Source organism: Plodia interpunctella, chromosome 4, assembly GCF_027563975.2.
Source record: "Plodia interpunctella isolate USDA-ARS_2022_Savannah chromosome 4, ilPloInte3.2, whole genome shotgun sequence".
NCBI lineage: Eukaryota > Metazoa > Arthropoda > Insecta > Lepidoptera > Pyralidae > Plodia > Plodia interpunctella.
The window spans coordinates 3,959,935-3,986,162 of NC_071297.1; the positions used below are offsets into that span (position 1 = coordinate 3,959,935).

General features: G+C 36.4%; 1 protein-coding gene across 2 annotated transcripts; it reads right to left on the reverse strand.

The window, feature by feature from the left end:
• Positions 1-24: 24 nt before the first annotated feature.
• Lrp4 (LDL receptor related protein 4) lies at positions 25-25,552 on the reverse strand. Of its 2 annotated transcripts, none has more exons than XM_053744532.1 (35): positions 25,303-25,552; positions 21,820-22,000; positions 21,443-21,622; positions 20,583-20,692; positions 20,008-20,212; positions 19,302-19,428; positions 16,395-16,501; positions 15,745-15,904; positions 15,238-15,388; positions 14,582-14,901; positions 14,072-14,258; positions 13,204-13,357; positions 12,768-12,977; positions 12,263-12,444; positions 11,989-12,152; positions 11,360-11,497; positions 10,819-10,924; positions 10,454-10,604; positions 10,173-10,334; positions 9,673-9,888; positions 9,261-9,450; positions 8,852-8,942; positions 8,603-8,765; positions 8,388-8,521; positions 8,217-8,304; positions 8,032-8,137; positions 7,649-7,952; positions 7,246-7,574; positions 6,991-7,114; positions 5,526-5,620; positions 5,198-5,441; positions 4,735-4,993; positions 4,172-4,366; positions 3,749-3,924; positions 25-3,483 (listed from the first exon to the last, which is right to left on the reverse strand). In XM_053744532.1, the coding sequence occupies exons 2-35, from the start codon at positions 21,872-21,874 to the stop codon at positions 3,361-3,363; spliced, it is 5,706 nt and encodes a 1,901-aa protein (XP_053600507.1). In that variant the 5' UTR covers positions 21,875-22,000; positions 25,303-25,552; the 3' UTR covers positions 25-3,360. The 2 variants fall into 2 exon arrangements, with proteins under 2 accessions (XP_053600507.1, XP_053600506.1); XM_053744531.1 differs by having other exon boundaries at positions 10,454-10,616.
• Positions 25,553-26,228: the final 676 nt, after the last annotated feature.

Below are 26,228 nucleotides of genomic sequence, written 5' to 3' on the forward strand. Positions count from 1 at the left end.
AAAAAGGAGTTAAATAAAACTATATTTTTTATTCGAATAAATCTATTTTTAATTTTCAGTACAACAGTTTTAACACCACCCGAAGGAGGCTTCAAAGGTGTAAAAGCTGTTTATTTAATTACCTAAATTACTTCACTTATCTTTATTTGTAACAAAAGTTCAAAAGAACTAAAAATTTGGCACGATCAGCATGAAGGTTACTTTTCGAATTTAATTCAACGAATAGTAATACTGTTTATCGTATTATTACAACGTTAAATACGCATTGTGCGTTACATGTGTACATTTTGTGCATTTGCAAGTTAATTCGACTTCGTTTCATTGGAATTATTCTAAATAAAATTAATGCAAGAGTTTATGTAATGTAATAAATATATACGTATAAATTAAATTCCATCATTGATAACCCACTCGAAATCTCACGAAGCATCTGGTATCACAGCACTCACATTTTTTTTAACTTCTCTTTCCTTACAAGCTATGTAACAAAACAATTTACATAAAGTATGTCTTAAAACTAATATGAAACGTCATAATATTCAACCTTTACTAGCAGAAGACCTTCAAATCCTCTTTGATTAAAAAAATGGAAAACTTTATTTGCAAAACATAATAATTTAAATTCCTAATTAATTGAATAAAAGAGGATAAAAGATCTAACTTCATAATTCTTTATTGGAATAGTCACGATAGATATTGTTTATCATCTAGTAACTTGAAACTGGGGCGGATTAAGTTTTGACTCCTTGTCTATTTTTTTTACTGAATAACGATTTATACACATTTACAAAACTAATTTGGACTAGTAGGCGCTATTTATATACCAAAATAATAATAATTTTACATTCCAATTTAATTTATCTTAAACACGGTATTTACTTGTCAAAGAGTTTGCTTGCATAATGTTTATACATTTCTCAACACACTTGCACGTAAATATATTGACTTCAAGTGTGTTAAAAAGCGTTATATGATACGCGTTTATCGATCAACACTACATACTCGGCTTTATTACCCCGTTTCGCTTCACGTTGCGAGATAGTCCCGCCTTATCTGCAATTACTAACATAGCACGCTTGTATCATAAGTGTTACAATACAATATTTTAATATAAACACGTGCTATACATATTATTTTGATGTTTTATTTACCGTTGAGTGGACGAATCGACTAGATCGATGAATTGGTTGATTTCCTTTAAAATATCTTCATGAATGAAAAAAACACGATTAGGACTAGTGACGTGCAGTTTTAGATATTTATAAGTCATTCAATTTTAATGAAAATATTGTGGAATATTGTAAATAATTGTATTTGAGTTATCTGTTGTCTCCCGTCCTAACTCTACCTTAGATTAAAACACCCTGTGAAACGTTATTACGCCCTTCTAATTTGGTGACGCAATTAATTCAGAAACCAATAGTATTTTTTTGAGTTTTATTGTATAAATAGTATTTACCAAAAATTAAATTGCAACTATATGATTAGCAAGTCTCTGTGGATTGGTATATATCATGCAGTGACTGAACATTGATGTGATATGAAATGTGCATGCTTTTGTTAATGCAATTTTTTTGTTAATCATAGTTAATGCACGGAGTGAGTGCATGTTCATAACACAAGTCATACTATAACGTATCGAGTTAGGATAATAAACTATTATTTACAATGCAATATCAATACAGATTTGTTTGACAAAATGCCGTAAGTAATTAAAACTAACTATTTACATTGATATTTTATTGTCACCATATTTTCTCTGGTGAATTACTTCTAATAGTGAATTTTAATATTTAAAAAAACGTAAGTAAGGAACGTCTGTCAGTTAAATTTAGTCCTTCAGGAGTACTGTGCAATTCAATAGAAGTAGGTAATGTTTGAAATATAAAGTTTTATTGACGTTCTCATCATCAAATATTATAAGGAATTTCGTATTCATGTTTATGATCCCATACCACCTACACGTCATTTGTATACCGTACCTACAGAATAAATATATAACAGCCGCCTTATTTCGCCTCTTGAGCCAAAGAGATCATTAAGCGGCTTGTATAAAAATAATAAATATTATAGTATTCCTACTTTTTTATTCGCTTAAATTATATAATAAAATCCATCCACTCATCCTGTATACCTGATAGTAATTCATTCTTATATTAAGATTGTGTACTGCGCTACCACGCTAAGAATCCCCACTGTTACACAGATGGGTACCATTAAAGCTCGTAGTGTGCTAGCGGAGTAGGACACTAAATTGTTTTATTTCAAAAATGAAAGTATTTGCTTTTGATGTTATAATAATGTAAAATGCATTTATTTACATTAGACTCGGTTTCCATTTGAACAATTTCCGTGTTTTAATACCAATATTACAATATATTTACAAATTTAGGCAAAATTTGTAAAAGTTAAATATTTTGTAAACTAAATATTTTTGCCAGAATTACACACACTGATTTATTGAAATGACCCTCAAACTACGTCACGACGCGCCGTTGCTCGCACGCAGTTTCTAATTAATCTAAAACCAATTGGCTATTTCTATAAATTCTATAACAATAACCGTAACTGTTATAGATATATGCCTTATTCATAATAAAACACATATTTATCCGATGGTGTAACGATGAATTTTTAGTTCAACTCAAATAATACAACAGCTGATAAAAGCTAATGTTTCCCTATTCTATATTTTCAACTGAAACCTTGTTTCAAATTCTAATAAAATCGCAATAGATTTAATATTTAAGATTACTAAAATTGTGAGCTTATCGACCTACGCATCCTCTCGGATTTCAAATCTGCAATTGACGATTATAAGATAGGTATCGAAATCCGAATGAGTAAAAATAAATTTATCGATGAATACGAGTACACAAACACTTATTTTGCATATTGTAACAACATCTCGTTGCATCGTATCGTAGTGAACTTTATTGTTTCACGTTCTTATGTATGTAACAACCACATGTACCTAGTAACATGTAGAATGTATTTCATCTCATTATTGAAATGTCCTGTAGACACTTTTTTTTTCATTGTTCCTGTGGGTTTTTTAACTACGAACAGAGGTTCGCAGATACAAATGCGTCTTATTATCAAACACTATAAAATGTTCTATCACTTTAAAAGTTCAAAACAACCTGTACTTAAACTATCGTAGCCATCTTTCGCTAATAAGAAATCTTAATTCGGAGAGTCCGTTGAAGCGTGAGCATTCGCACACCGTTCTATCAATGTCCCTCGAGTCCATATAATTTTGGACAGGTGGGGAGATTCTGGTCTGCGGGAAGGATATCCCTGAACAAATGTAAGTTACTGCCGTAGTCAGTTAGTGTGGTCTCGAGTTGTGTGGTGAGTTCAGGCGAACGGGTGCAGGGTGACGGGCTCGAAGTCGTCGTGAGTGGCGGGGCGGTGCGGGGGCGGCGGCGGCGGGGGGAGCAGACTGGTGCCTTCCGGGATGTACACGTTGGTTACCCGCTCCTGCCAATGTTATTGCATTATATAAATCATTATTTTGGTCCTTTTCCTCCTTACATTCGTGACTTATGCGCTTTCTACAAGCGAGCTTAAACATACCGAGTCCAATCTTTATGTAAATACCTAACATTCTTTTAATTTCTCAAAATTAGCAATAATATTTTATGAGTTTGTCATTTGCAAAATGTTAAAATATTGGTAAGTAAACCAAATAACATTGAATATTTTTATAATTCCCTTGGAGAATTTGACATCAATTGTCACATACCTGGCTCCTGTCGTATTTGAAGATGCCCTGGAACCTGTTAGGTCGGCTCGTCCTCTCGAGCCCCTCCACCCCCGCGCCAGTATTGCAGCTGTAGTTGGGGTTGTGAAAGGAGATGTGCCCGCTCGACTCGCGGTAGTTTTCCTTGAGTTCGCCCCCGCGATCACGATTGATCCTTACTGAAATATTATTTGAACTTCAATATATTTTTTAAACTATTGTTATTATTTTATTATTATATCCGGGTTTTAGTTAGGCATTTTTTACATATAGTCAGAAATGAGAACGAAGGTTGCCTATGGTAAGCGAAAACCAGTGAGCTTGTAAAACTGAAGTAAAACTGATGCATTGTGGGTTTTGAAATTAAAATATATGGACGTGGGGTACGTTTAAATTATTGGGACGTGGGCTTTCAATAGTACTTACCACAAACGAAGGCTACAATGAGGATGCCAATGATCAGAATCAATATGATCCCGACAATTATCGCTATAGCTCCCAAGCTAGTCTCGGGCGCCATAGTGGGCTTGGGTAGGTGGTTGTGAGGCTCGTCTAAATCAGAGTAGTCGTAGAAATGCGGGTAGTGAGGCGGCATTTTGCTATCGACTCTGGTTTTTGGTACTAGAAAAAAAAATTAAATTACCATCAATAATCACATAGGTAATTGTCAAGTTAAATAAAACTCCCATATATTCGAAATAAATACCATTTTAATTATCGTCTATTGATTCTGAATACTTAATCTACTTACAAAGCTTAGAAAACATGCATAAAATGGAACTGCATTGGTCAACAGTAAAATTTTCATCCCAAACAAGAAAACCTAAAAAGTGACATAGTTGTTAAAGTTATCAATATCAGTGAAGTGACTTTATAAAGTGAAATGACTATAGAACTTTCAACGCTGCTTGATGTACATGCTTATGCATGCTGCACAGAGCTGCCTGTCCTATTATTCAACAAATACATAAAACTTTACGAGTACTTACTTATCGAACACTGCCTCGAGTCCGGTTCGTCGGGACATGCGCAGATATAATCATGCACTCTGAACAAGCACAGATGCGAGCAGCCCCCATTCTCCTCCTTACAGGGGTTCCATCCGTGCTGCTTCTCCACCGACACCGCCTTGATTTCCATCGCCATCTCCAGGTCGGTCCGGATAGCCGTTATGTTCTTGCCGGTCCGTTTGTCAGCCCGCATTATGGACTTCTTGTACCAATCTGTCCAGTAGATGTAGTCGTTGAACTGCAAAATTTTAGTTCTGTTTTAGAAAAAAGTTTTGACTTTGTTGCTGCTTTTCGACGAATGTTTTGGCTTTATATTCTTACGAAATGCTATAGCAATAAGTGAGTGTTAATAGAAAACTTAAAAATTTTGTGATGTCATCAGAGTTAAAATTGTCTTATACAAACATTTTTATGTCTTAATTATCTTCCATTTTTAACTTACCTGTGTCATGCCAAAAGGATTTTTCGCTTCAGGGACGAGCTGGACTCTATGATCACCGTTTAGATCCGAAGTGTCAATTCTGTCTTTTAGCGCATCCGTCCAGTATAATCTCCTCTCTTTGTAATCGATTGTGATGCCGTTAGGGAAGCCTAAGTCTTGTTTTACTATTATTTTCCTATGGCTGCCATCGAGGTAGGATCTTTCTATGTTAGGGTGTTCTCCCCAATCACTCCAGTAAAGATATCTGAAATTAGTGTACCATTTTAGGATTCCTGTATTCCTATACTAATTTTCAGGAAGGGAAAACAGAAAAATTAAAGCACCTTACCCTTTGGCTGGGAATAACGCTAACGCCCTCGGTTCAGTCAAACCCGTAATCAATGTTTTTCTACAGGATCCATCTAATCTGGCCACCTCTATAACCTACAAAATGATAGCACATATTAAGGGCATCTAGCTTACTTTCATTACAATATAGTTAATAATTATTATAAAACTAGCTTTTGGCCGCGGCTTCGCCCGCGTGAATTTCATAGCAAAATCTCAGTAATTTTTTTATCACGTACTCTGCAAGACCGGTAAAAATATATGATTCAAATTCGCATTTTTTCTCATCTTTAGTTCAATTTCCTGTTTACCGCTGCGTGTCTCGTCCCGCAAACGTGTCCAATCCCGCTTCCTGCTATGGAATGTAGATATCCTGTACCGTTTCCTACATATTATGTGCCATCATGTTTTTCGCAGTGTCCCGTCCCATTTTCCATGACGTTTTACGTCCCGGTTTTTTATTAACCACAAACGTAAATTAAACATTTTTTGTATTTACTATTACTGTTATTTACTACAAAAAGTAAGTGTGCCAATTTTCAGCTTTTTATCTTGAAAATTGTATTAAGTCCCATACAATCTTTCACCCCCCTTTAGAAGGGGTTGAGGGTTAATTTTCAGAAAAATCTGTGTTCATTACTTTGTTGTAAACAACCAAAATCCAAATTTTCAAGTCTGATGTATGATGAAATAATCTCAATACTTACTCAATACGTTTAATCATAAGGTAATGCTTGTGTAATAATAATTGTAAAAATGCCTTTTATTTTTTTTAAATTTCGGAATTACAATATATATTATATATCAAAACTAAAATGTAACAAAATTAAATTGAAAATTGATACCTTCTAATTACATCTATATCAGACTTTCATCGATAAAAAAAATTGTTTATATTCTGTTTACACATTTCTACAAAATTTTAAAGTAAATCGGCTCCATGGATTGTTATTTTAATTTTCCTACAGGACCCTCCTCATTTTTCCGGGATGAAATGTCTATAAGATGTTAACCCGGGATTCCGAGGAATTTTTGATTCATAATTAGTTTTTCAATTATCCTATGGGAACCTGACCATTTACCGGGATGAGATATATCTAATCTTCCTACAGGACCCTCCTCATTTTCCGGGATAAAATGTCTATAAGGTGTTAATCCGGGATTCCGAGGCATTTTTTATTCATAATTCGTTTTTCAATTATCCTACGCGAACCTGACCACTTACCGGGATGAAATGTATCTAAGATGTTAACCCGGTATATAAGGTACCAAATTTCAAGCAAATCGGTCCAGTAGATTTCGAGTGATGCGCGTTCAGACAGACAGACAAAAATTTCCAAAACTATATTTTCGTCATCTATATCAGTAACTAAGTATATTCCATGAAGAATTTAAAAAAATATCCAATGTATAAATTTGGCCTTTCTTCAATTTTATTATATGTATTGATTGATAGCGAATCAAACCTTGAACTCGTTGTCTGTCCAGTAGATATTATTAGCGATCCAATCAACGCCGACACCATTAGGTGTGTCCAACCTGTCTCTCACGATTACTTTGGTGTCACTCATATTCAGCATATTGATGGACCTAGAAGCATCGTATGTCTAGTTAATAAAGATTATTCCTCTACTTTCATGCCGATTTTTAATTTATTTTAATTTGTACGCATGGCTGAGAGGAAATGTTTATTCAGGTATGTATATTACATTGATACTCACCTTATGACATCATTATTAACATCAGTAAAGAATATTAGTTTTTGTTCCCAATGGAAGTCGACTGCAATCGAATTGACAACATCTTTCAATGGCAAGGTAACGTCCCATTGCTCAGGAGTGTCCAAAGATATCATAGCCACGCTTCCTCTTGTGGCGAAAACCAAGAAATTGTCGGGATGCTTTTTGCATATTTTCGGATTGGCCTCGGTCTCGTTTTCGAAGAGAATGCCCGTGGGACATGCACAGGAGTGGCCGTGTGGAGATCGGAGGCAGAGATGGGAACATCCGCCATTGTTGTGGCTACACACATCGTCTAATATGCGCTCGCCCTGTGAAATTTACATTTTAATTAATTTGGGTTTTTGTAACAACAATGATTCAAAAATAATAAAAATATAATTACCTGAACAGCTCGAATATCCATGAGGCCTTCCAAATTTTCTCTTATTATAAGGGGATCCCTGCCATTATTTTTATTAGCCCTATGTAATGCTTTGGTCTTCCAATCAGTCCAATAGATGTGCTTCCCAACAATGACAATGCCGTATGGATAAGGGACGTTACTAAGGACAGTTCGACGATCGTTGCCATTGAAGTCTGAGCTTTCTATTGTGAGGATTTTAGCATCGTTCCAATACAGACGCCCTTCACTGCGGTCGATGGCAAGTCCATTAGGCCATTTGATATTATTGTCCACTATGACTCGTCTGAAAAAAGAATATTTTATCATTGTCCCTATAATTTTTCATTCACTTTCGATGTGTTAGCGAGTGTTATGTTACCTACCTATTTTTGCCATCCATGTCAGCTCTCTCTATTTTGGCAGACTGTCCCCAATCAGACCAAAACATGTACCCATGTTCATAATGTAACGCTATGGCTCGTGGTGAATCTGTGGGATCATACATATTGTTACAAATCATGGTGGTATATATCACACCCGGTTTTTTTTAAATGAAATATTTGCTTACCTAAGCCAGTCCACACTAGAACTTTTCTATTATTGCCATTGAGTTCTGCTACTTCAATACTGTTCCGTCCTCCATCAGTCCAATAAATCTAAAAATACATTTAATTTAAAACATAATTATCGATAATAATACGATCAGAAACTGATGAGAAATTAGAAAAATTAAAATTACCTTTCTGCCCGAAGAATCAATGACAATGCCATCAGCTGTATGAAGTCCTTTGCCTACAATAGTCTCAATGTTCTCGCCACCTTTATTGCAACGTTGAATTTTTCTTTCACCCGTGTCTGTCCAATAAATTTGACCTAAAAAAAAACAAATATATGATATCTTGCTTCTTTTCCATACTCACATTTATAAAAAATCTATTATCTTGCACCCCTTACCAGTTTTCTGATCGACATCAACACCCAAAGCATTTTTCAATGGTGGAAGTGGAAGCACTACATCAATCAAATATGGTACGTCCAACGAGACTATTCGAATGTCCACGCGATGAGCAAATATCAAGAAGTTAACAGGCCCTAGAGCACACGTTCTGCCATCCTTCTGCAATAGTTTAAAATCAGTTTAGTTACTTTCTTGTAATCGTAAATAAATATGTGCAAAATGATATTTATAATAAATATTCTTACATGCAGCTTTATGCCGATTGGACAAGCACATGAACGTCCTTCTGGTTTCAGAAGACAGAGGTGGGAACAGCCACCATTATTTTTTCCGCATCTGCAGGCGAAACAAAATCACCTAAAGGATTCTGACTAGTGGCATCTTGTTAGATTTCAAAATTCAACCTTCAACACGATCAATCAGTTTAAATATCCACAAGACATGTGTTAATAAAATCAAAGTGATGTTAAGAATTTGTAGCAAACTTTCTTAAAAATACTATGGTACTATGGATTCTTCATCTCTCGAGACCTCCTGACATCCGTCGTTGACATTATTATGTTGATTTGAGTAGATATTTCACATTGGTATTGAACTTTTTCTGTGCTAATATTTATTATCTTTTGAACAGTCTTTTGAGTTTTTAATTCTCACCGATTGGGCACACTAATTCTCTCCTTGTGGAAGACCCTGACGTCCATGAGTCCCGCGACTCCGGAGCCCAGTGTACGGCGGTTGGCGCCAGTGAACTTATTGGCCGCTTGGATAGATTGGGTCTCCCAGTCAGTCCAGATAACCTCGTCTCCATACAAGTCTAGGCCGAAGGGGTGGGTGAGGTGTACCCCTGTTCAGAAATAAAATATTTAGAAGTTTTAGCAAAGTAACATCTTAATGCCACATTCTTGTCACAAGTTATTGATTTGGCAAGTTCTGGGCAATTAGAATATTACTGTCTCTCCATTCATTTCGCGCTTTAAATCACTTTTTTACTTTAGCCAGCCTTAAATATTTAGTGGAAAAGATTAAACCATTTCTGAAAAGCAATAAAGATTGTTTTATTGCTCACCAATGAGAACTTTACGGCCGGTGCCGTTGAGGAAAGCATACTCAATGGTCTTGTTGCCGCCGTCGGACCAGTAGATACGGTCGTTGGGAAGATCCAGAGCCAATCCATTCGGCCACGTCATGTCTCCAAATATGAGTCTCTTTCGATTCCCTCCGTCCATATCTGCGCGCTCGATGCAGGGTACTGCGCCCCAATCCGACCAATACATAACGCCGCCTAAAGGTAAATTCAAATATAATTGAAACGTTGTAGTTCATGTAACTAATAACCCACGAGAGTTATCTGTATAGCAGTATGTATGATGTATGTATATAGTATTTATTTATTTTGAAATAGAAACGTCAGCCTAGGGCTTTTTGTACCAATCAACTGACAGAGTGGTAATGATATAGAAGTATTTTGCCAGTGGAAGGACTTAGTGCAATTCTTAGAGAAAATATCATACGAATAGAAATTACTTAAATAATTCTATTAAGACATGCCTCCGCCTAAAACGGTACCTTTTGGATCGACGACGATATCTCTGGGTTTGTCAATCTTGTCCCACGCCAGTAAGGTCCGCATACTACCGTTGGCGTTCGCCACTTCGATTCTGTTCGTCCCTGCATCTGTCCAGTACAGCTTGTTGGTAATCCAATCGTAGGCCAAACCCGCAGGGGAGACTGCAAAATAACATTTAAATTAAATAGAATAAAGAAAAAAAAGCAGTCTAATTTGATTTTTGGGATAAAGCTGTTTAATTTCTTTGTGAAGGTTTTGTGTTGAAAAATCCGTAACTTACTAAGATTGGAACCGACGATGATAGTCTGATGTGAGCCGTTCAAATAAGCCCGGTTTATGGTGTCTTTCTCCACATCAGTCCAGTAGATGGAGTTGGTGTTGTGGTCCCAGTCCAGAGCCACGGCAGACTTGATGTTCTCCACCGGAATCACCTGATCGGGATTCAACAATGTGATATTCTAATTAGTACAACGTTATTTTAATTTATTTAATAAATAGTACGTTATTTTAATTTATTTAAAAAGTAGTGTAGAATTATCACTTAAGATTTCACTTTCTAATTAATTACTAATTTCTTGACCCATTAACGCATTTCAGGGATAATCCTCCCCTTATTTCAACTATGGTTTGCTATGCAAAACTCACCATGTCTAAGGAGTCGATAGGTTTCCTAGGATTTAGCTGCTTCAGTCGTATATCCTTGCGACGAGCGTAAAGTAACAGTTTTTCGGGAGTTTCATCACAAGTTTGCCTGAAAAGTAAATGATGATAACGCAACACGATACAATATAAAAAGATATAAAGGTGAAAACGATATAAATTATCGAGAGGTATATAGAGGAGTTCACAGAGTTCACAGAGTGTGTGTCGACTAAATTATGGTTGTTAAAATAGATCGCTTCCATGTCATATATTGTTGTATATTGTACGTTGCATGGGTCTTATTTACATAGCAGCAGCATAGGTAGCAGATTACATAAATATGACATTAAGAATTGAGTAGCAGACTGCTACTCAATAAATATTCAAAATTTAATTCAAAATACTGCCCATGAGGTACTTAAGGCAAAAATGTTAAAATAGATCTAATTAAAAACGTGTAATTATTCCTACATGGTGGATCAGGCCTGGTGGATCAAGAAAGAAAGAAAGAAAGAAAGAAAGAGAGAGAGAGGTGATGATATACCCGTCTAAGCTGAGGCTGAATCCGACGGGGCAGCGACAGGTGCGGCCCGCGCTGTTTGGCAGACACAGGTGCGAGCAGCCGCCGTTGTTGCCGCCGCAACGATTCTTGTATGTCTTCAGCTGACGCAGTGGATGGTAACTAGAAATATACCGGAATACTCTTACCTCATCCTTAAATGCCTTCGTAGGTAGTTGTAGAGGAAATAAACAGCATTCACACATTATAAAATTCTTTAAAAGACAAACTAAAATTTATTAAAAAAACAGTCCCGTCAGTCCCGATTCAAAGGTCCTAATAACTTTACTTTGCTTCGTTGGATGGCCAAAGAAATTAGCAAATATTAGTAATGTATGATATTGACCCAGGATTATTTATATTGTGAAAATTTAGAGATCACGTTTCATCAGCTATGTGGCTGAGCTATAACTAAATTAATGAAATAATTACTATTATAAATTGTATTATATCGTAAACTGGCAGACAATTATTATTAAGTTATACCTATCGTATCATGAAATTCATTTTTGCTTGCAATAAACTTTAAATTAATAAAAATATATATTTGTAATGTTTGTACCCATAGATAAAAGAAATATAATTAATTTTATATATGTTTGTCCTGTTTGTACCTGTGAATATCCATGGGGACGTTCAATCCGGCGTGTACGGTTTGAATTCCTCTCCCGGTCTTTTTGTTAACAGTCGATATACTTTTTGTGTGCCAATCCGTCCAATATATTGCGTCTTCGAAAAGCGTCATAGCAAATGGATGAGGAAGACCCTTGTTCGTGATCTGTAAAGTATTAAGTAGATGTTAGAATTTTTGGAATACAAAGTTCAAAGTTTTATCAAACATACATGCAAAAAGTCCATAAAATAAAAAAAAAAAAAAAAATTACATACCCGTTTTCTTTCCCCTCCGTCAAAAGTTGCCTTCTCAATGACATGGTGCTTAGCATCAGCCCAATATATCTTCGATTCCATGTAATCGATGGTGAGTCCGTTAGGCCATACGATGTGATCGTATATTACTGTCTTACGCCTGCTGCCGTCCATATCAGCGCGTTCTATCTTAGGATTCGGCCCTGTATATCAAAAGAAAATTGTTGAGAAGTGTTGGGATAAAGGTCATAAAGGAAAGGCCATGAAATTGTTAAAAAACCTATGTTCATTATATTCTTATGCTATTTTCGTAGCCTTTGGCCTAGATTATTGTCAAACTAAGTACAACAACGAAGTCCGCTCTCCGGATCAAATTTTCTCATAATAAATAAAATTTCTTTTAATCAACCCATTTTTTGGAGAAGGCATTTCGAAATCATGACCCTCATATTTTAATACACCCAGTAAAAAAGTTTCTAATCATGATAATTTTTGTTTTTGTTATTGGATGATTTTGATTTCTTACCCCAATCAGTCCAAAACACCAATGCGTCTCCAGGATGGACAGCAATGGCTCTGGGTTTGTCCAAGTCGTTGGCCGCTATGACCGCCCTCAGGGACCCATCCAGAGTTGCCACTTCCACACGACGTGTCCCAGAGTCGGTCCAAAAAAGCAGGTTGTGAATCCAATCAACTGCCACGCCACCTGGTGTCTCTAAGCCCCATCTTATTACATCTGCAGGCAAACATAGATTTAAGAGCTTCTTTTACAGATACATATAATATCACATCTTTTGTTTACTATGTAGGATTCAGACTTATGCAGGCTGAATATTATAGGCAGGATTTTGGCTTGTCTCCAGAATATTAGATGCACTCCAATAATCCTGGGTAATAAAATTATTCTATCGCCATTTCTAGCAACTTGTACATTATATTATATAACGCTGAATCAAATTTACCTGTCATATTGTTGTTATTCATCTGAGCAACACGTATGACCCTCAAGTTGTTTTCCGTCCAGAACACCAGCTTCTTCTCATAATGATAGTCCAGAGCGACCGCGTTGTGTAGGCCTTTCACCACCGACATGTAGTTGTCACCGGTTAACCACACCTAAACATGAGGTCGTGTTCAGTAAATTAGGCCATATGTCGATAAAAAAAAAAGGCGGATGAATTCCTAAAATACATAAAATTTTTGACATTTTTGCAAACAGTTGTCGTTATGTAAAGTTGACATTTTACGATGATACGAATGAAAATGTCTTAAAATAAAATTCCGTAAAAAAGGTACAGTATAAGTTGAATGAAGCGATCATTCAACTTAACTGTATATTCAAGCATCGTGATTGTCGCGATAAAGTTGTGTAGTGATTATGTAAATCTACATTTGAATTTGAAATGAGTTCACTTGTATCCAGAAATAGAAATTCTTGTTGCGCATGCAAATAAACTTATTTCAGCGAAAATGTTACCTTTTCACGGCGCCTCTACGTCAATGCTCCTGATGACGTTTTAATTACGTACACAGAAAAGTTATATTTGTGTAGATTACATACATTTTTCACAACTTTATTCATTTTGAAATGAACTAGACTACTCGACATTATAAGTGAAAATGATATCAAACCCCACTAATATTATAAAGACGATGTTTGTGAGTATGTTTGTTACTTCTTCACGCTCAAACGGCTGCGCCAATTTTTATGAAATTTGGTATTGTGGTAGCTTAATACCTTGGATATATATGCGATTCCTTTAGGGTTTGGTCAAAAAGTCCTAATAGTCGATAAATAGAGACAACAGAGAGATCATCAACATAACTTACCTGCCGTATCCCAATCCTATTGGAGAACAGCAGCGAAGGGGACTCCCCTGTGGGTTTGCAGGACCGCCCGTCGGGCCGGAGCACATACCCCGTCATGCAGCCGCAGCTGAAGCTGCCGACCGTGTTGGAGCAGGTCTGAGAGCACACCGGGTCTTGCTCGTACATGCACTCGTCTATGTCACGGCAGCTGTTGGGAGAGTGTTTTATTTATTTAACTTTATAACAACTAATATAGAATCGGACTTAAAGCCTAAGGCTTATTATACCACGCGACATAATGCTGTAAAAAATGTAGAGTAGAGAAAGTGTGATAGTGGATAAGTTAATAAGACGCATTTCTCGAGAAGTATTAAGTAAGTCATAACAAGATGTCGTCTTTGTTTGTTCAACTTATTTTTTACATTTATTCAAATTGCAGAAAAATATTGTTATTCTTGTAGTTATAAATAATGTGCAATATAAATACATCGTATTCTAATTAGACAGTCATGTTAAGTAAAACTAGCTTACCTTCTACCATCATCATCCAACAAGAATCCCAGAGGACAATCGCAAGCCGGTAGACCGTCGTGTGTAGTGATACACAGCTTCTCACACTTGTCATCAGGGCCACACTTCCTCTTCACGGGGCATTTCTCTTCGTCGTCGCCTTTTGGGCAATCTTTCATCCCATCACAAACGTGCTTCCTATTGACGCAGTTTCTAAACGCATTGCTGATGAGGTTCTCTTGAGATTTGCACATGTACTGGTCTTCTTCGCAAAAGACTTTGCATTTCATTTCATCTTCGCCGTCAACGCAGTCGCGGACTCCATCGCATATCCAGGTTTTCTGTAACAAAAGCATTGTTGATATAACACGTACAGGTACGTTATTTGTCTGCAGAAATAAAAATAATATTACAGGAGATAAAGATAAAGGACACACTACACTAGATAAAGGATTTTATCTAAATCTATTCTTAATTTACAATAAAGATTTTGATGGCTACCGTTTTCTTTTTAATTAATTGTCGCAACTTTGTCCAATAGAACACTATAATGCTTTCTAGTTAATGTAATTTGTAGTACAACATTTTTAGTTTTCACTAATAAATAAAATAAATTTAAAAAATGTGATGGTGGCGTTAATGCGCCCTCGTAATTAGGTAATGGTAGAGGTCCTCACCAGGATGCATCGTCGCTCAGAGCACATGTACTCGTCATGTGTGCAGTTGCGTATGGTATGAGGTTCGCAGTTCAGCTCGTCGCCACCGTCTGAGCAGTCTCTCTCGCTGTCACATCTCCAACGCTCTGGTATACATTTGCCGTCACTACATCTGATGGATAAGAAAGGATTTATTGTCCAACTTCGATGTATGTTAATTTAAACCTTGTACTTAAACACACTTTTTATGGAGCTACATAAAGCCTTTTTATTTAGTTGTCAAAAAGAGCCCGTGACTAGTTGTGGTTGGAGTTTTTGAGTTAAATTTCAGTATTTCTAAGTTTAAAATGTTCAGCATTTGTCGCTGCTCAAACATCATCCTTTACCATAACTTCAACTTTATTTTGATGTATTCATCATCCGCCTACCCTGATCCCACTGTCTGATGTTACTTCCTTTTTAGCCATATCCTGCCTCATCTCACTTAATTCTTTTAATTAACTTTATTATTTGTAAACAATGTCCTACTTGAATTCCCCGGCGTTGCAGTTGCCCGGCATCATGGGGCAGCTATCTTCGTCCGTCCAGTCTCCACAGTCGTTGTCACCGTCGCACTGGAAGGTTTTGCGGATGCAGCGTTTGTTGTCGCACTGGAACTCGTTCTCGCCGCAGCGGAGAAGGTCGATAGCTGGGCGGATTAACGACAATATATTTTACATACGATACGAAAAATGTGCTGTAACTTTTGATACTATCAAATCAATCGTCAATCAATCAGAGGACAATCAGTCAGTCAATCAATAATTATAATCTCGTTATTTGATAGTATTATATTATGTGCACCTAAATAAGTATACGTACTTTAAGCTAAAATTGTGTGTTAAATGTTACTACATGCATAGTCGTAGCTTGCGCTGCGGCAGCTACATGTCACGCGTAGCTTACTTGTAGCTAAGTTTTACGTCGTAGCAATCGTAGTTCGCAGCACTTACTACGCCATTTTGTCAAAACAAATATTGGGTGTATGTAAACGACGCAAAGGTTTGCTATTTCTTTATAGTAAGATTAATTGTATTTAGGATTGATTGGCGGAGAATGCCTTATGGGATTAAGTCCAACTATTGTTAACTTTTTTTTGTTGTTAGTTTAAATAAATAAATTAAACTTAATGAACTTACGACATTCGAGCTCATCGGAGTTGTCCGGGCAGTCTCCCTCTTTGTCGCATCGCCAGTGGAGGGAGATGCACTCTCCGACGCCGCACATGAACTGGTTGTCACGGCATCTGATGATAGGAAGTGAATTGTCAAATAAAGTAGTAACAATATAATGCAGTTGTTATCAACACCTAAATGTTGTGTACATTAGGTGTTGTTAGGAAATAGTATGTATTTTCAAACGCCTTAATAAAGAGGTTGTTGAATCGACCCATCTTTACTTAGCGATTCAATAGCCTTTCAACTTGTGTACATTTATAACGTTTGAATATATAAAAAACATAAATAAAAGTTGTTATCAAAATTCTTATAACTGTATCTAAAATTATATTTATTTTAGGAAAAACAGTCCATATCCACGATTCGGTGTACACAGCGGAATTACCACCCACAGACTAAAGGAATTACAATTTCTTGCAAACCGATTAATTGAAAAAAAAGAGAAAAGAAGTTCACGTCGTCCGATCTGTAGGACAAAGGAAGTCGGCCCACGTGACCAGAGCGCAAGTGACAGAACAACCTCTATAAATAAATGAAATTTTGTTAAACTCGAAAAAGCTAGTATACTAGCTTTGCTTTGTATGGCAGTTGGTAAGCTTTTAGGTTTAGAGAACTGAAAATCTGATCCATATTGACCTCTAAATAAATTTATATTTACAAAAAAAAGATCGTAGTGCGCTGTTATGCGAATAAGTTATAAAGAACGCATGACGTACTACAAGAGTGGGATAATATAAATTTGATGTCGCAAATGCAAATGGCTCATCGAACGTTTTCCGTCGAAGCTTAATCAGAACCATGATTTTGTTCTATAAGGAGGCTCCGGCCACCCACGGAAATGGGATAAATCGGGCGAGTCTTGGAGGTTCCTGCGCGTAGGCGCGTTGCCATGGTTACACCAACCCGCCCCCGACCCACAACCCCCGTGCCGCGTATTGATCTACCGACCGTTACAGGACGTTTTGTACTAGTGACACAACAAATAACAATGTGACAGACAGACATGTGCTGCATAACGACATCCTTCGAACCCTAGATTATTAAAAAAGCAATTCTGGTTTATTCGTTCGATATGTTTTCGTCGAATATTGTTTTTATTTAAACTTGCTATACTAAATAGCATATTTAAATTTATTTAACTTAATAAAACACCTTTTTATATTTTCTTTCAAGTCATTCTTAAAATTATGACGTAAAGTAGCAGTGGGATGCCTAATAAGATGGTTACTTAACAATAGCTACTGGAAAGGCTGCGTTGTAGAAAAATACATTTACAACCAATATCGTCGGCAGTGATTTCATCGTACGTATGTTATTACTCTACTCGGCGTGCAAAGCCTGATTTCTACTGAAATGCACTGCGCAATGTTTAAAAATAATTGCGAGCAAATGTCGTGTCATGCCTCGGAATTACCTACACATGTTTGTGGCGTACTATTTTTAACTGAATAGATATTCAGTTTGTTGATATTTATATTGTTTTGTTTCTAATGTGTTAATATTGCTAATACTGCAGTGAATACTTTTGTCAGATTTTGTTCAATTTGCCTAAAGACCAATAATAGATATAATAGCCATGTTAATCAACTAACTTAACGGAATTGTCTATTCGTCATATGTTGTGGACAGATCGCTGTTTACATCAGTCTAATAGAAATTATATAGTATCAAAGTTGCAATTGCATACCCGTCCCCCATCTTTCTCTTATGAATTGAAGTACCTACCTATAACTACATGTTAATTTGTCGATGGTTTTCGATGACGTCACCAGTCGTTTGCAAAGGGAACACTACAAAAGGACTATTGAAATCTGAGAGTAGAGTGCACTCAGGAATTGTTTAATTAATTCCACCCTAAGCTATTTGTCGTGGACCTTTAGTGAAACGCTGGGGCCTTTTTAAAATCCTTAGACGTTATGTAGGTATATCGTACTATTATAAAGCTACAATGATAATATTTAAATGATTCATTGTTGATCTTACTTTTTGTATATTTTTCGATATTTGCAAAAAGTCATTTTGTCATCGGTATTCAATATCACAAAATACCACCAAAGTGACAATTTTATGTGAAGAAAATTATGTACCAAGTTATCTGTAACATCAAGAGTTGATTATATTGAATATTATCCCTATAGCAACAGTTTCAATTGAGAATAAATATCTTCATGGTAAACTTGGTAAACAGAAAAATTATCTAGCGAGGGGGTGAGGTTAATAGCGCAATTAGGGTGGTATTGAGGGTTTGCTACGCAGCGTTACGGTAGGGCAGTGCTGCACAGGGTGAACTGTGCCACTACAGTACATACTTAGGACTGTTATGCTGTTTGGGACTCAGGGTGTTGGAGAAGTATTATACCTTAGGCAAAATTTTTAACGTATATTGGATTGTACATTGCACAATGATATATACATATTATCACCCCTGAGAGACTAGGGATTTGCCACGATCCTGTCAATTTGCATTCTCTGCAATGCACAACTGGAAAGGATCTATACATTTCAATGGACACCTCCATTGAAATGTATAGATTCTTTCCTTTTTATTTTATTCCAGTTAAATTCACAAATCCTATCTTATTTGAGCCTGTAATTTGTCCCTATATATTTATTTATCTATATTTGTATGACAACATAATAAACCTAACGCTACCACATATTTCGTAAAAGTCATATCAGGTGACTTTAGTGGACTTGAATTAAATCCGACATCAGTGTTAGCAGTAACACACGCTCGAAAAGAACTAAATATTTTATTTATTAAACTTTATTGTTCCAAGTAAAAACAAAACTCGTTCTCTCCTAACAAAATCATTAGATAAAACAGATAAAGTATTCATTTTTTAGATTTGGAACTTCAGATCTTACCGGCCCCTGGTGCAGTTGGTCTCGTCCGAGTTGTCCCTGCAGTCGTTGTCGCCATCGCACACCCAGTCCTTGTGGATGCAGAGGTCGTTGGCACACTGGAACTGATCCGAGGTGCAGTTTTCTAAACCTAACAAAACATGAAAAAGTTTCTCTTCAAAACCAATTTAGTCAAAATTCATGAAAACATGCGGTAAATTCATCAGAATTTGAGAAACTTGACCATGGGAAACATGCATTTTTTTTTTCAAAATCAGGATGAATTATTTGTATACAATCATAATTATTTAAATTTAACTAAGTATATGTACATACTTATTACGTTTTATTGAACTATGTTATTGAAGCTCTTCATCAAATGAAATATTTTAATTAAGTGCCCTCGAACGTCATTTTTTACTTGTTCTATTTGCTATTTTTTTTTTTACTGTGGCCAGTGATAGTTTTTTTTCTAATATAGTGAAAAATGCAGGTCTTCGTATGTTACATACAATTATGTAATGGCTATTTATACAACTAGTCAAATCAAGTGTTTATTCTAAATATTAAAATATATATATATATGGACAGTGAAAGCAAATTTTATCGAAATCTAAAAAAAAGGTATCGAGTGATTAATAAATTTTATACATAAAGTGGCTTTAAATTATCGTGTTAGGTTATTTTTACCTAGTAACATGGGTTATTGAAACGAAGAATTTTTTCGTACCACAATGAGTTTCATCCCAGAAGTCGCCACAATCGTTGTCCCCGTCGCACTTCCAGTCGAGGGCTATGCAGACATTGGTGTTCGGGCAGATAGTCCTGTTCTCTCGTTCGTCGCATGACCTTGCACAGTTAGCTTCATCTTCGGCCTCTGCGCAGTCAGCTATGCCGTCACAACGCTTCTCCAGGGGTATGCAAGTGCAGGAGATCTATGGGAAAATAAACATTAATCGAAAAATAAGTTGCGGGTAGTAATCTTACTTCTAGGTTTTCAAAATGTCGTGTCATCTTTATTTGGGATAGACAGGGCCATGTTAGCTAGATTAGGTTTACTAATGGAATCGAGAACATTAGTTACTCAAAAGTAATTTCAATCAAACTACCTTACCCTGTGAAATAAAAAATAAATATGCGGTCAATTACAATTTTTTAATTTTAATGTTGATGGATAAAATCTTAATCGAATGGGTTTTGAACCCACGCTTCTGGCAATCTAGGGCAGCAGTTGAATATGTGACTATAATAACCAACAACATGAATAACTACTCAAAATGCAATTTACAATATTACAGTTAATACCTGGCATGAAAACTGTTGTTTGAGACATGGCAGGTGACAACCTCCGTCGTCCTCATGGTCGTCCATATCCTCAGCAACGACGTAGGCATCCTTGTCGACTACGGGCCGATCTGTGATTCATATGTTTTCGTCATAATATCTACTGCTTCATTCGATATCAAATCAAGAATGGTAAATGGTAAATCAACCAAGAATGGTATGACGAAATGAAAAGCGTGAGTCGTCAAAACATGGCAAACGAATGAAAAGCTTCGTGTCTTTATTAAAATTAATGAGAAAGTGAAAATTTTTAATGATAGAAAATTCCAGGTCAAGTGCGAGTTGAACTTACGTGAAGATGGTTTCGTACATTTTTTACGATTCTTATAGGTTTTCCTGTAATCTACTAGCAATGACGTATTTTTTTTTTTCAAAATCGAAAATCAGTGGCCTTCGTCAGCGACGCCAGAGGTGTCACACGCGTGTACGTACTCCGTTTGTATGACAATATTATTGAAAATTAAACATTTTTTTAAAATGAAAACAACAGCGCAAAAGTTTAAATCCACTATTTCCTAATTTACCCCTCGAAACTCACCCTTATTCGAAAAAATATTAATTCAACCTGCACGTCTGTGTTCGGGTCATATAGGATTACGCCATCTTACCAAATTTCACCTGATTTGGTCCAGTAGATTAGGAGAAAATTTGTTGTGACAGACGGACGGACAGTTGCACGAGTAATCCTATAAGAGTTCCTATAAGGGGTGTACGAAACCCTAAAAAGTAAAAATAAGCTATTGTGAAGAACTGGTGCCCATGTTGTATGCTGATATCTAAGGTACCTGTATTATGTATAGTGGATATATGTGACAACTTACGGTGCCAAGGCTCAACGCGGGTGTACGGGTTGTGTGGCCGGTATCCGGTGGCGATGGGCACGGGCCCGGCCGGCGGCTGGTACGGTGGAACACGGCCGACCGGCGACCGCAGGTCCGGCGGTTCCGCCGTGTCGTTCGCCGGACGCGGCACCGCAAGCGGCGGCACTTCGTCCGCGTTCACTGTTTTCGGTAAACGGCATTTTTTTTTAATTTTAAAGCGTTACAAATTATGTTATCTACATATTTAATTTAAAATATATTTTAGGTCCAATTATGTATGCTAACCTTTTCTCTAATATCTCAGAGTAGGTAATAACTATTTAATATATATAAGTTTTATGACCAGCCACCGTAATTTAAACAGAAAATGCACTCACCACATAGCCAAAATACAAGGAAGGAGGTGATGTAAACGGCAACGGGTGCCGGCATGATGTCGTGTCACCAGAACCTGCGTTCGCACATCTCCTAGGTGACCTGCGCGGCCGCGGCGCACGCACTCCTCGACGAAGGGTGCATGGCTAGATACTGTTCGGTGACTGACGGCGTGCACTTCACCTGGATAGGGTAACCGTACTACAATATTAGAAATTCGAAACGCTAGTTTACGCTAGTTTTTTGATAGGTTATCTTTAGAAACGTTAGTAAATTACGCCTTCCATTTCCGGACAGTTTGGATAGTACTAAAACTTAAGTAAGAAGTCAATTTTTACATGAAAAGAAAAAAGATACCTAAACACGTTTTAATATTTTTATAATGTTAGTATGGATTTATAGTACCTACCTACTTTATTATTAGATGACTATTATTGTCCGATTTTGTTGTCCAACTGACTGAACTACTGTTAGAATTTCCATTGGACTCTAATTTTCTTACCCTTGTTGCATCTAAAATGATACATAACTGTGAAGTGTTGTTTGCGATTCACTTGACTCATATCTATGTGCAATCAAACTTGGCCCTGAGCTGACCCCTGTGTTTATATAACTGCTGGTATCTTTATATAGGTATAACTATCATTCATGGGTCAGTCAGAGTTTCAAGGAATTGTATTAATAGAATCGTATGTTATCAGCCAGTAAGAAGGAAAACATGGACACATCAGGAAACTTGCACATTGGTTGATTTGATAGCTTAGTTCACTGGTATATCATTATTATGTATCTCCTTTTAAAAATTCACGGCACTAAGTCCGGTCCTTTGAGAGGCTTGCGTGGGGATATAGATCCAACACGTAGAGGCCCTTTGGAGAATTTTGATGTTGTGTAGGTCTCCCGCCAAAACCCGCTCGCGGATATACCAATAAAATGATATGCCCATGAGCAGGTCTTGGCTGGAGTATTATTATTATTTATTTAATACACTAGCAGCTTAAAGCTGATGCGTGTATATCACAGCACTTGTGTCTTTAAATGTTCATCAAGTCTATTTTTAAAAGTGTTTATATTAAGAGCACTTATCACAATTTCTATCAGAGAATTCCATAAACGCAGAACACGGTTTGGCAGACAGTGTCTTTTAGGATTACTAGCACACGGAACTATACTATTTCTATACGCGACTACTTGCCAAGTTGTCGGTAGGTAGTCGTAAAAATCAGTGTCATTACCTCAGGCGACTTGATTAATACCTAACACCGTTGTTAGAAACAAAACTCGATAAAAATGAAACGGGAAGAATAAAAATAGTAGATTGTTAGACAAGAATTTTCACACGTTGCTGATCTACTTATATCCGAACTGTAATTGACGACTTTCAACTTCACCCGTGTCAAACACTCTTATTTTTCATTTAAAATTTGAGAATAACAAAATAAATAGGGGTTGTTATTCTTACATAAAAGATGTGCCTGAATTTTTAGATTTAAATAAATCTAAACGTTTACAATATGGAATACCTCGTGGACACTGGCTGTTTATAATAATATCGTAGCATTTTTTTAACAATTTTTTTCTTATTTACACAAACTTGCTGTTGCCCGCATTTTCGCCCGTGATAGCACGTAACATATTGACCTCGGGTTAACTTTATCTATTCCAAATATTTAAATGGGCCCAGTGGTTAAGTCACTTTCCACCCCTATATAATTGAAATGACTCACCAAACAGTCGAGACAAATAATTTTAACAATGTTTTTATTTTCTGAAATATTTGTACTATAAAAAGCCTAGCAATGATTAATATTTATAAACCTATTATCCGGTCTATCTGCTGGTACTTGTTAGAAATAAAAGCCTTTTTTGGCAGCCATATTGGATTCGGGCAGCCATCTCGCGCATGCTTCAGGATGTCCTACGGTCTACTTGTTGATCCCGTTTTCATTCACCTAGCGAGACTTCTACGCAGTTACCAAATTACGTAGCACATCCATCAAGGATCCATCTTACTTTGTGTTTGATAAAAAATTGCTAATTTAAGTAATTGGAGTTTTATGATCAATGATAAATCTATAAGGCTTGTGGTTTCCTGCCTAGAAAAATATAATTCCATATCCTCCCAACGATATCTATATGTAATAATTTTCTTTTTAACACCAATTTGTATGTAAGTACTCATGTATTTTGAAAATAAATATTTCTATCATGTAAGGCGACTTAAGTAGATAGGCAACAACGTTCCCAAAAAGGATTGACTTCCGGCAAGCAGCCGATCGTAAATTTATAGTTGAATCCTCACAATTTTTACATATAATCTCGTGAATTTTTTGAGACTTTTTAAAGGCGACAAAAATAATAAAGGACGTCTTCTTGAGGTATTGACCATTCATTGTTTAAGGCATGACTCTCTGCATCTCTAGGATCATGTTCGTGGCCATAGAGATGTAGAGTCATGTATGATAGAGAGTCATATATGATGTAGACTCATGAGAAAGATGCTTCTCTGTCACGTTGCAAAAACTTAATTCAGTTGTGTTTTATTTAAATAAATATGAGCTGACAGCTATATCATTGTCATTTTCACTGCGTACCGTAAGTATCTGGCTAAATCTAAACACCACATAGTGACCTGTAGTTTTACCGGAATTACGGAATTTATGTTTTAGTGAAGTAGAAATAATTTCAGTAAAGATAAGTCATTTCTAAAAAGTACGTAGTAAGTAGTTATTTCAACATAGGCCTTGTTTAAGTAATTGTTATAACTACATTCTTAAAAGCCATTTTTAACGCGAAGTTAACATTACAACAATATGGCGGAGGCTTTGTTACGGGAAAAAGTTTAATGGTTTTAAGTTCTTACTTTTACTGATTAGAATAAATCTCTAAATACTTTTGCGTTGTATTAAATAAATGAACTTAAAGCTTAAGTAGCAGTTCTAAAATGTAATAAATACTAAGTGGACCCTTCATGGTTGTAACCCACTTGTAACTAATTTTTAATTAGGTATATCACAAAAAAATGCTTTAATCCTAGGGGATGATTGATAATATATCTACTAAAATTAATGTTATTATGACAATATTTAGCAAATACGTATGAAAATTGAGCGATCAATACGGGGAGGGGGTGAACTGCGCGACTTGCGCCCACGTCCGCCCCCGCCCGCTCACCCCCGCACTCGCCCTCTCAATCCCCGAATCCGACACCTTCTGCCGCCCACGGGTATGACCATGAAACTATGTGACGACGTCAATGTGAAATTCAGATAAATTCACAATAGGAGAGCGTTAGTGGAATATGATAATGGCTTCTTTAGTTTATTGTTTTTTTTTTATTTTAGTCATATCCTCAGTTTTCTGAAAACGGTCGTGGGTCTACATATCTAAGACAGATGTTTGGCAATCAACATCATATCTGTACGTTTTATTTAATAGAATATAATTAGTTAGATATCTGAGAGTCTTAAACACATTTTATGTACCTTAATCCACAAAATCAAGCATAATCCTGGATGGTAACCACAAATCACTGAAAAACTGTTCTTTCACAGTGTGTCAAATTTTCACTGTCTTTTAGCAAGCTTTATTGGCAATTGTTTTTCTTGACGTGTTCAGCAGAGGTGTACACAGGGTGCGCTCTCGTACTGCCACTGGGTAGGCACTAGGTTCTGGACTCCCCCCGCGCGCACCGCCGCGCGCACGCCCCGCGCAGTCTGCGTCCCGTCGATGAATGGAGCCCGCCTCGCCGCCCCGACTGCTCTTGTATATAAATCCCTTTCAACACTCTCCTACATTTGTATTTTATCGGCTACTGTGAATAACGTTCGATGAAAATAGATGAAGGGCTTATAAATATAGAAGAATTGAACTGATATTTTGTTCTATTAGCCGTGTATTTTTGTGTTTAAAATCTTTTGTTGGTTTATGTTTTCGATTTATTTATTTTTTTAGATAGCGTCGTAAATTTTAGATTATGTAATGTAACGTTATTAGGAAACAGGACCTTTTTTGGCGGTCGCATTCTTTGTTTCACAATTATCCATGAACTCATATAGGAGTAGAAAATAACTACTATTTCCTCGGGCTCTACTAACCTGGGAATTATTAATTCCCTAGTACATATGTTTGTGGGGTAGATTTTAGTTTTTACTAGCTGCTGTGAATGACTTCGTTCGCATGGCTGAACAATTTTTGGTGAGGATTCAAAATTATTAAAGAAATTTAATTGTACAGATAAATGTAACGATCCTATACATACCGAAGATGCTTATCAGACTGAAAAAGTATATTTTCTATAGTTTAGGTGAACTATTATGACCTGTATATATGATGATGTGTTCCAGATCTCCGTTTTTTATACCTCAACAGAATATGCTCATCAGACTGAGCAACTTTTATTAGAGAGTCA